This window comes from Aquila chrysaetos, chromosome 6 (genome assembly GCF_900496995.4).
Source record: "Aquila chrysaetos chrysaetos chromosome 6, bAquChr1.4, whole genome shotgun sequence".
NCBI lineage: Eukaryota > Metazoa > Chordata > Aves > Accipitriformes > Accipitridae > Aquila > Aquila chrysaetos.
In genome coordinates this window covers 31,578,008-31,588,763 of record NC_044009.1, presented here as the reverse complement: position 1 = coordinate 31,588,763, position 10,756 = coordinate 31,578,008, and the positions used below count along the sequence as shown (strand labels likewise).

Here is a 10,756-nt window from a genome sequence, read left to right as displayed (position 1 = left end):
CGAGCTCGAGGAGGCGGGCGGCCCCCTCCCCCAACCGCTTCGGCTCCTTCCGAGCGGCCCCCGCCGCCTCCCCGGGCTGTACCGCGGCTGGCGACCCCCCTCACCCTTCCCGGGCCGGGGTGCCGCTTCTCCCGCCTCCGCGCCCCCCCCCACTCCCACCCCGCCGCACCGCCCCCCGGGTCGCCCCCTCCCGTCCTTTCCTTCCACTGACGCAGTCTGTGCCGCACCAGCTCTAACATGGCGGCGAGGCGCTGAGGAGCGCGGGGCGACGCGGGCCGCGAGCGGGGTGAGTGCCGGCGCCGCAGCCGGGCACCGCCAGGGTCCGGCGCGGTCGCCATGCGGCCGAGCGAGGGCCGCGGCCCAGGCCGCGGCGTAGGCGCCGAGGGCTCGGGGGGGTGGAGGTCGCAGCGCCGCGGGGCCTAAGCCTCGCTGACGGACGGGGGTGGGAGCCCCCGCCCCTCCCCGGCCCGCCGAGAGGACTACCCGGGCCCGGCCGCCGCTCCGGGGCGGGCGTGGGGCAGTCGCTGTCGCCCGCGCCGGCTCCCCGCGCACACACGCCCCCTCGCAAGGCCCGGCGGCCCGTGTGCGAAGGGCGGGCGGGCGGGCCGCGGCCGGCGCTGCCCTGAGGGGCCGGCCGGGGCATCCCGGGTGAGGGGGGCCCCTGAGAGGAAGGGGCGTGCGTGAGAAGCTGCGAGCGGGGCCCGAAGGCAGGTGGGAGCAGGAGGGGTAGGTGAAGTGGCGGCCGGGGCCTGGCGAAAATTGCGGCAGGTGGTAGGGTCTGGGAGGCCGGGTATCGCTTCTCCGCAGCCTAACGAGCCGCGGGCCGGGCACGCCGCGGGTCTGCCAGCCCGCCGCGAGCGCCCTGGTCGGCCTCGGTGTTGCTCGGTGCCTGCTCGGGAGTTTGAATGAGTCCTCCCTCCTCCCCTAGAAGGCGAAGTAACCGGGCTGTCTGCGTGCCACATGTTCTCGTCCCCTCTGCAGGCCTCTCCTAGAGAAGCGGAGGCTACAGGAGATACCACGGCTGGCAGGAGGGTCCTCTGCCTCTCTCCTTCAAGGGTTTCCTAAGGCACTTATGAGATTTTTATGAGTGATGAGTCCCAGGCTCATTTTGTTTGCAGCCACGACCTAACTATAAGTACTGTGTATATATGATTGTTTTTTGAGTCACCGAGGGGCCTTTGAAGGAGAGAGGCATATGAGAAAAAGGAATAGTTTATTGAAACTGTGGACAAAATATCTATTATAGTGCTAAACATTGCCTTACAATTCAGTCACGATTAGGAAAGTATCTTACATCATGATGATAAAGAAGTCACTTTTGCAAATAGTTGCCTAATATTTGACTAGTTAAGGTAATTATATTTTAGTAATCATCTGAGACCTGTTTTGAGAGGAACATGAGACCATTTCTTTTGCATAAGGTCTATTTTCTAAGATGTATCTTTTCTTCTGAAAGAATATTTTGTTTTTCATGTTTTTGTTCTATGTTGTCTGCAGAAGAGGCTGCTCTTTTGGACAGGGATAAGTGTTTTGGGTTTTGTGTGGGGTTTTTGTGTTGGTTTTTTTTTTTTTTTTTTTTCTTTATCTTTTTTCCCCCATTTTGTTTCACTGTTCCCATTCATTAATGCATTGGGGTTCAGCATGACTCAAATTTTTAGGTGCTACCATGATAAAAATAAGATGAAAAATATGGAAATTACACATGATTTATGAAGCATTAATTTATCTAAACTTGCAGAGCTTGATTTATCAGTTTTTAAAAATTATTTATAAAGATTTCAGAATAAGTATAGTTTCCTGCATATGATGTTAGATCTGCAGGGGAACATATAAAGGATACCAACATCAGTAATCATCTGAGAGAAAAAGTATAGTTTCCTGTATATGAAGTAGATCTGAAGGGGAACATGTAAAGGATACCAACATCAGTAATCCTCTGAGACCACCCTTTGAGACTATATTTCTTATTAAGACTTACCATTTTTCCAGTCCTCTTCTGTGAAACAGAAATATTTTTTTTTTTTTTTTTTTAGTTAGCTAAGCAGTCATCAAGCTGTTACCAGAAGATTTATTTTTTTTTTTCCCTTTAGTATCTCAGAAAATCTGTGGATTATGAGGGAATTTGGAGTGAAGAACATGTACTGCAATGGAGGATTTTACTCTGCTGCAGCATGATGTCTCCACTACCAGTTCACTCCTCCATGCCATGTGCATTTAGGAGCCATCTTCCATTTGGAAGCAGTGTCAGTGAGTGCCAGGGAGCAAATCTGGTCATCTTGTAATGGAGTGAGGTTTAGGTAGGAGGTTGGGATGAGGCAGGGAAGGGATCTAGAGCTAAAGTAGTAGAGAAGGGAGGAGAACGTGAGAATAAAAGATGATAGAACAAGTTTTTTTTTGTTATGGTTGGCAAATATGGGTCAGCATTAAGAACTGTCTCCTACTGTTGCATGGTCTTGCTTTATTCTCATCTTCAGTAACAGGGTGTGAAGGGATGCTGCTTCTGAAATTTAGTTTGTGATCCTAATGGGTAAATGGCTTGGAGATTACACTAGACCCTTTAAAAGCTTTTCTCCCTTTCATACAATGCTAAAACTTGCTTTTTCTTAGCATTCTGTAATTTTTAAAATATAAACTCATGGTTTCAGACCTAATGCTAATCCACTTTCTGGTTACTAATAGTAAAATTGAAATGAACACATTTCTTTGCTGCTTCTGGGGGAGCAGTGAACACCACCAGAGGCACTTATTGGTGCACAGACCTGGGAGAAAACACCTGTATTTTTTCACAAATCTTAACAGAAAAAAAAAAAAAAGTACTTTCTGCATAAATTAGATACTTGACAACAAAGCTTTTTACTTGCTATTGACAAGAGTGTGTCAACAGATATTTTAGATATTTAGATATTTAGATATTTTAACATCTTTTTCAGTGTAGGTGTCTCTTTCCTAGGAAGATAAAACAAAGGGCATGATCTAGTAGGAAACTGTCTTTCTGTTTAAATAGTTTAAGAGAATGTTATTACTTTCTCAGCTGAATGTTACATTCTCCCAGCTGAGATGTTATAACTGGGTGTGTATTCCTTATACTCTTTAGTACAAGAAGACTAAATTCATGTTAATAATTGCAAAAAAACATACTGAAGGTGATATAAGTGAACTAAGCGGTGCAGTAGTGTTAGGAGTATGTACTGCATATTTAGCCAGGACCTATCCGAGGATGGTATTTTCTTAAATTTCTTAAGTCTCCCTAAGAGGATAGTAGGGTCTTGCCTTATATCCATGGAAGACAATGGTTGATATTGCCAGGTAGCTCTTAATTTGATTTCTTTCTTTCTTTTTTTTTTTTTATTTTTGAGGCAGGGAGGGGAATACTGTGTCAGTTGTCCAAAAAATACTTGTAGCATTATTCTAGAGAAGGAGGCCTGGTGGAAAGTGGTGTCAATCACTTTTTGCCTGCAAAAATGTTGAAAGTCTTTTTTGTGGTTGGCTTTTTCCCTCTAAATACCATTAGAAGGGTCAGTCAGGTTGAAAACCTATAACATACGATTTCTGATGATGAGTAGAAAGTGTTCCTGCATAAATTTAATTGACCTGCGTAGAATGCAAATGTTTTCTTCTTTTCTTATAGATGTGTTAAGTCCACGTGATTGCAAAGACAGCATCCTAAAACTGATATGTGTTCAAGTGCAGTACCTTATTCCTAGCTCTGCTGACAACGAAAATCCTGTGGCGCTGATTAGTAAAGTGAAAAAAAAATGGATTTCCTTAGTTGTCATTGCTGCTAATTCAGAGTTTTTTGATGGTGAAACACAGAGGAAAAGATGGTGGTGTTTGGAGAAAATGCTGAGGAAATGATGGAGATTGAAGGTTGGGCTGGTTGGATTTTTGTTGTTGGCACCTTCAGTATCATCCTAAGACAGCTGGCAGCTCTGACACAGGAATGGAACTAGGAACAAAATTTCATGTCTCTTATTTCACAATCATAAATTCATTTCCAGTTTAATCCATACTGGAATGAACATACAATATTTTTAGAGTATGGCTCCACTGTCACTTTAAGCTGATATGCGCTGTTGTCACATCTTTTCTTGGAGGGGGAAGAAAGGTAGTTTTATGCAGCTAGGTGGCCACCTGTATGAAAGCTAAACGTGTGGATGTATGAGACCTCCATTCTGGTATCAGCCCACATTTATATTGGCTTCAAGTGACTGGAACCACAGCCTTAGTGAATGTGATAGATATTCAGTATTCACTTCATGCATTTGCATTTTCTGGACTCAAAGTTTTGCTTAAAAATATAGTTCTGAAGATTCCAGGTGGCTGTCTTTGCAGTATAAATCAATGTAGTTTTGTCTTCCTGCATTTGTAGATGGCCTGAAACAAAATGCTAGGAATGTGAATTTATACACTTTACTGTTCACTTCATTTGGGCATTGAATGAAGACCGGTGCAGAAGATAATTGTAAATTGATGCAAGGAAACAAATACTCAGGCAAGGTCAAGGAGAAATTAAAAATAGGGGATTGCTGATGACAGAGAAAGAAGTGAAGGAATAGGACACAGTATATATTTTTCCTGCTGAATACTTCTTTGCTCCAAATCTGTTCTGTCCTGCGCAGGGACTGAAACAAATAGGTAGTCCCATGACCTGTTCAACATAGTTACAAATATAGGTGTTTGTTTTCCCCTCATAAAACTAGGAAATACTACTGTATCGCTGCTTGCCATCAGCTCTTGTGAGATGCACGACACGTTGATACTTCAGTTGGTGTGCATCTGTGAGTGCTTTCTAGCCCATTTCAGTCAAAAGGAACTAGTTTATATTAAACGGTATTATTACCAGATCATTGCTAGCAAAGGTGATTTTGAAAATAGTTCCCCAAGATGTATTTTTAAGCATATCAACACGTATGAGTGATAATCTCTGGCAGAGAAATGCTTGTGAAAAGTTTGGGACGGTTATCTTTTTCCATTGGCACAGATAATTTTGAAGGAGAACAGCTGGCTGCAGCCTGGCCATGAATTGGCCAGCTTTATCCTGCAAGTATTTGAACAAAATAAAAGGGCTGATGGAGGTGTGAAGGGATGTGAACCCTGATGGACACAGCTGGTGATGCATTGGTTATGGATGCAGCTGTTCTGACAAGACTAAATATTTTTGGTGTATTTGTCAGTAAACACAAATATTCTCTAAGCTGAACTGTAATTCCATTTTCAGAAATAAAAGAAACAGGCCTCTTTTTTTAGATATAATGAAGTGTTTTTTTGGTTTTGGTTGTTTGTTTTGGGGTGGGTTTTTGCGAGGCGGGGGAGCATAGTTTCTACTTAGTAAGATGCTTCTCAAACAGGAGGTGGTTGAGAATGATGAATGGCTTGAACATTTCAGGATAGTACTTGGGTTGTTATGTTGTCCTTTCTTACAGAGTTTTGGAAGGAAGAAGTGAGCTGACTTCTCAAGATCACCATTCTGCATAGTACATTTTTGTGTGTATGTACAGTGTGTATGTATAGTTTGGGTTGACTTTAAAATCATCCTCCCTTCACTAGTAAAATTTCATCAAGTTCACAATTTAAAAAATGCAAAGTATTGTGGATTAAGCGTATCCACATTCTAATTGAAAATAAATTTGAAGAGATAAACACACAAGTCATGTAAGCCCTATTATTACTAGACATATAGTACTATTAAGCTTTATTTGTAATTTCCTGACTTTATTCTTGGTATTTTCAAATTGTTTTGATTTGTTGGTTCTGTATTTAACATTCATACCCCATGTACTTGCTTTTAATACAGACAAGTTTTAAATGATCAGTATGTACAAGATTGTGTTCGGTATACATGAATAGAAATTAATAGTTTATGGATTATTTGTAACTCGGTAGTTTTCCCTGTAACACTTCAGGAGAAGGTCTGTCTGAAGTAATAACTGTGCAAAAGATACTTAAGTATATTGGAGAGGAAACGCTTACTTGACTTGTAGGTAGGATAAACGTCACTGATATTTTAGCCTGGTTTACTAGGCAGTATCAGTTCAAGAGTTAGGTATATTTACTTGGCCTGGTGTTTGTCCAGTCAGGGTGTTCATACTAAGCAGTTGACATAACTGTCATTTAGAACCAAGTGCAGCCGGTATTTAGGGGATGTTATTGGAGGATTTAGGGAAAGTGGACATTGGAGGTAGCATTTAGAACACGGACTAAACTTCATTTGTTCCACTGTTCATGAGACAATGTAGAGGTAGAAAAACATCAAGTTGAGCAAAAGTTGCTGAAAGTAGGGATTCAGGTAGAATTCTTTATTTCTTTCTTCTCTCTCCCACCCTGTTCTCTACAAAACAGAGTTAAAAATTGACTGACGTAGGTATATTGACATTTATTTTACAATTTAGCTTTAATCATTATGAATGTTGGAAATAAAAATTGTTTCACATGTTAAGATAGTTTGCATTTATTTTGGCTAAAATACTGTATATATACTATATATACTTCTACATTTCTCAAGCCAGTTGCCTGTAAAGCAGGAGTTAAATCCCTCCTCACTCAAGCACTACAGCTAAATGTTTAAAGTTTGGGTACAATGGATCCACCAGTTGTGGTACTACTGGTCCTTAGATGTCTCAGTTCAGTGCTACCACCAAACAATATTTATTGTAGCATTTATTCTGAGAGGTTTCCTAGGACAAAATATCCCCCTGCCCGTCTGTGCAGCTGTATAGTCTATTCTGCTGCTGACGTGTGAGTCCATGGCTGTCCTTTGGGCTGGTCTCAGTTCTGAAGGCAGTCTGTCACCTCCCACCTGTCTCATCTCCCTTCCCTTGCCCACGCTGCTACCTTCCTTGCACTGCCCCAGAGTTTGTGCAGCAGTGTGGTGAGCTGGTCAGCCTTCTGCTAACTTGACAACATCAAAGTTCTCAGCTACAGGTGTTTTCTCCATTTGTTTCTCTGTCTGGCCTCAAAATTTGTTGTGCTAATAAAAGAGAAATAGTAATTCAAGGAGAGGAGCAAGCAGACTGAGGCAAGCCTGCTGCTTTTGACGTGTCTCTGGCTTGTATGAATTAATGTATTCATTACACAGCTAAGAGGGTATCTGGTGAGATTTTGCATGTTTGCAAAGTCTTCTCATGCTAAAAATCGCATGAATGATAAACTACTGAGTGGTGTTTAATTTAAATCAGTCCTGCATTGTTCTTGTGATTTTCACTGTGTAACCTTGGCAAAACGTCAGGAGTGACACTGAGTGCAAATAGAGAGAATATAGACTGACGTGATTACACTACTGTCTTTTGATTTGTTACGGCCTCTTGTTTGTAAGCTGAGAGTGACAGATGGTGACAATTGAATTTTTCAAGGCTGTTCTGTGGCACAGCTATGAGTGAAGCTCTAGGAGAGGTGTATGCTCTATGTCAGCTACGTTTGAGTAGTGTTTTTGGACAATAAAAAATAATTAGAACTGAAAATTTATGGATTATATTCCAAATTCTGGAAAAGGTACTCCAGTCTTACAGGTCCTTTTGCCATCATTGTTTTTTTCCATCTCTGAAGTAATTCAGAGAGGATGGGGCTTCAGAAGAGGAAAAGAATATCATGATTGTACATAATGTTGAAAGGCTGGAGGTGCAAATGGGATTAAGACATTGCTTGTTACACAAAGATAAAGGGATTTATATACTCAAAGATAAGGGAAAGGTTGCATTGAAATTCTGGATAAAGAATCATAGAATCATTTAGGTTGGAAAAGGCCCTTAAGATCATTGAGTCGAACCATAAACCTAACAGTAACAAGTCCACCACTAAACCATGTCCCTAGGCACTGTATCTACACATCTTTTAAATACCTCCAGGGATGGTGACTCAGAAGAGATAAGCAATGACATAAAATGAAAAGAAGCAATAAAAAGCCAAAATCATTTCACTTGGCAATAATTGTAGAACAGCTACATCTTTGTATTTCTTTCATGTAGAATGGTTTGGATCCTAATTAGAGCAGCTCCTGATAACTGCAGTGACAGGAATCCAGGAAATATATTCCTAAGAAATTGAATGTTTAGTCTTAGCATGACAATATGTTGGTGATTTGTCAAGTTGTAACCATCATAAGTTATTTTCCACTCTTTGACCATTCTCTTTATTTGTGGCAAAAGTTCTGGTATTTCTGAAAGTATGCCTACTTGACTTGCACAATTATTACTTACCTACAGCAGTTGAAGAAGTTCACCATCCTGGGCTGTTCACCTTTCTGTGCTCCTAGACTAGCAGTGTGTTCTTTCTTGAGCAGCTGTAGTTCATGGTCCAGGTAATTAATAGTAACTGAGGTGAACTGAACTGGGTTGTGGACTGTAGCCACTGACATATTACCGAGGAGAACAGGCCTGATATGAAGCTGGTAACCCTGACCAGAGGGGCGGGTTGGCATGTGGAGATGGCAGCCTCCTCAGCCACTAACAGTGAGCCTAACAGAGATTGCAAATTCGTCTTTTTAAATGGTTGAAAGGCAGTTACAAGAAGCTGTTTGAGAGCACTCAAGTTGTTGGGTCTCAAAGCTGATTTTTTTCTTTTTTTCCTCTCTGATGCTAATTTTACATAGCATATAGAATTCTAGGAGCAGACAACTTAAGTGATTACCTATACCATCTGGATAGCAAGATGACTTCAAACTTTGTTATCCCCATACCTTACAGTATCTTTTCTTTTTCTATTTCCTCATCTGAAGTATGGCGCTCATTTTAAATTTAATACTATTGCAGCAAACATGAATAAAATCACTCAGGTATACAAAACATGAAAATGACCTAAAATACTTCGCATTTTCTGAACCTTTAAAAATACTTATGTTTGCTCTCTGTTTTTTCTGAAGGTTTGCTTTTCTGCAGTTTTTGTTGTCATTGTAAAATCTTCTACATTGACTTACGCATAGTTTCACTACACAAAAGGAAAAACTAAATTTTTTTATTACTTACAGTATTTAACCTCTTGAAGCCATGGGAGTAAAGGTCCAGAGACCTCGTTGCTTTTTTGACATAGCCATCAACAATGTACCTGGTAAGAAGATTAAAATATCCGTTCAGTAACATGATATTCATATAAGATATGTAAGAATAATACAAATACCAGTTAACTTCATAATAAATATGGCTTTTTTTTTTTTCCTAGCTGGAAGAGTGGTCTTTGAACTGTTTTCAGATGTGTGTCCAAAGACATGTGAGAATTTTCGTTGCCTTTGCACAGGTTTGTAGATCTTTAATTTTGTTTATGATTTTTAATGTAATACAATTTTAGCTAGTTTGATGCCTGTGTTATTTTTCCTGACATTTTCTTACATATAAAAATAAGTATGTAAAACATTGGGTTTTGGTATCTCTAGAGATTAGCTGATTTCTCATATACATCTGATGTAGAGTCAAAGCAGTTGTAGCTTTGGCTTAGTATGTTGCAGGGACTATATACTAATCAACTTTAAATACAGACACAGTAAGCTGATTTTCTGTTACTAGCATAGATATTACTGTTCACATTATATAACATCATCCAGTCTTGAAAGGTAGCCAATAAAAGGTCAACCATGCAGCCTTACTTTTCAGTCTTACAATACTTTGAGGTATTTGAAAGGTATTGTGGGTATTTATTAGTTGTTTGGGTTGTTTGGTTTTGTTTTTTGTTGGGGTTGGTGGGTTTTTTTCATTTTCATTTTCCTTTGTTGATGGAGACTGGTTATTTCCATTCCTATTGAAATTCAGATTATTTCTCGAACAAAATACTGAGAAGATTCTTTCCTGGAAGCATTTGCAAACAGAATTACTGTCCTGTGGACTGCATGCTTTTGTTGAAAATGCTGACAGTTTAGCAAAACTTAAATTTATTATCACAAGAATAATTTTGTGAATACATGGATACCATACGTGCTTTCTGTCTTCAGCATTTTCTGCTTCCTTTCCTTCCAGCTCTGTTGTTTTTCAGGTCAAGGCTCTGTAGCTGTTAATACTGAAGCACTCAGCAGTACTGATATGATCTGAATCAGGTGTGGGTGCATAATTACATTCATGTCAAGTTAGCTAGAACACTTAGTGCACCATTCATGATGTCTGCAGGAATGTAGGTATTATCTGATCTGACATTAGGTTTACTGGCACAAAATCACATTATCAAAATTTGTTTAAAAATCTGAACCTTAAAGTGATTCTTTTTTATAGGTGTATGTTTGTTATCATGTGACCATGGCGTTCTTGATCTGCTGTCAACTGCCCAAAAGTCAGATTTATTGCATAAAGGTGTTATTCCGTTCTACTGCTTTAAGTTTTTGACTTGACATCTTTCAAGAGCATTTCAGGTCAAGAACAAGTACTACTAAGTTCACGCTTAGTTGCTGAAATTCAAAATCAAGTTCAGATGCTGAACTACTTCGCAGCTTTAACGTATTTTAGAACAGTGAGGAAAATATATGGGTGGGGTGTTTATGATATTGATCATCAGCCAATTAATTCAAATTTTGATTTTATTTGTTTTCCTTACTCATTTCTTCGGGCAGTTTTGAAAAGTATATGCTGTCTTTTTAAAACAGGGATCAACAGTTCCGTGTTTTCCTGGCATACCTATGTTAGGCATATGCCAAGTTAGTGGAACAGATACAGCTTCACATTTATCAAAGTTCCTATCACAAGTCTTTTTTCTAGCTAGTCAGCTCCATATGGAGGCACCAGTCTGTTACAGGTAAGTTCAGAGGCAACTGCCTGTGACAAAAGCTGCCAGTTTAATAGCTCAG

At 40.5% G+C, this 10,756-nt stretch overlaps 1 protein-coding gene across 4 annotated transcripts in view; it reads left to right on the top strand.

The window, feature by feature from the left end:
* The first annotated feature begins 110 nt into the window (after positions 1–110).
* Positions 111–10,756, top strand: part of PPIG (peptidylprolyl isomerase G) — a 29,589-nt gene continuing 18,943 nt past the window's right edge. Inside the window, exons 1-4 of one of the 4 annotated variants that reach the window (XM_030018964.1) lie at positions 111–286; positions 5,424–5,488; positions 8,960–9,039; positions 9,151–9,225. In XM_030018964.1, coding sequence (XP_029874824.1) covers positions 8,979–9,039; positions 9,151–9,225 — 136 coding nt within the window. In that variant the 5' untranslated portion in view covers positions 111–286; positions 5,424–5,488; positions 8,960–8,978. Of the gene's footprint in view, positions 287–704; positions 727–5,423; positions 5,502–8,959; positions 9,040–9,150; positions 9,226–10,756 lie in introns of those variants that run through there. The other 3 variants (XM_030018963.1, XM_030018962.1, XM_030018966.2) reach the window with 3 other exon arrangements.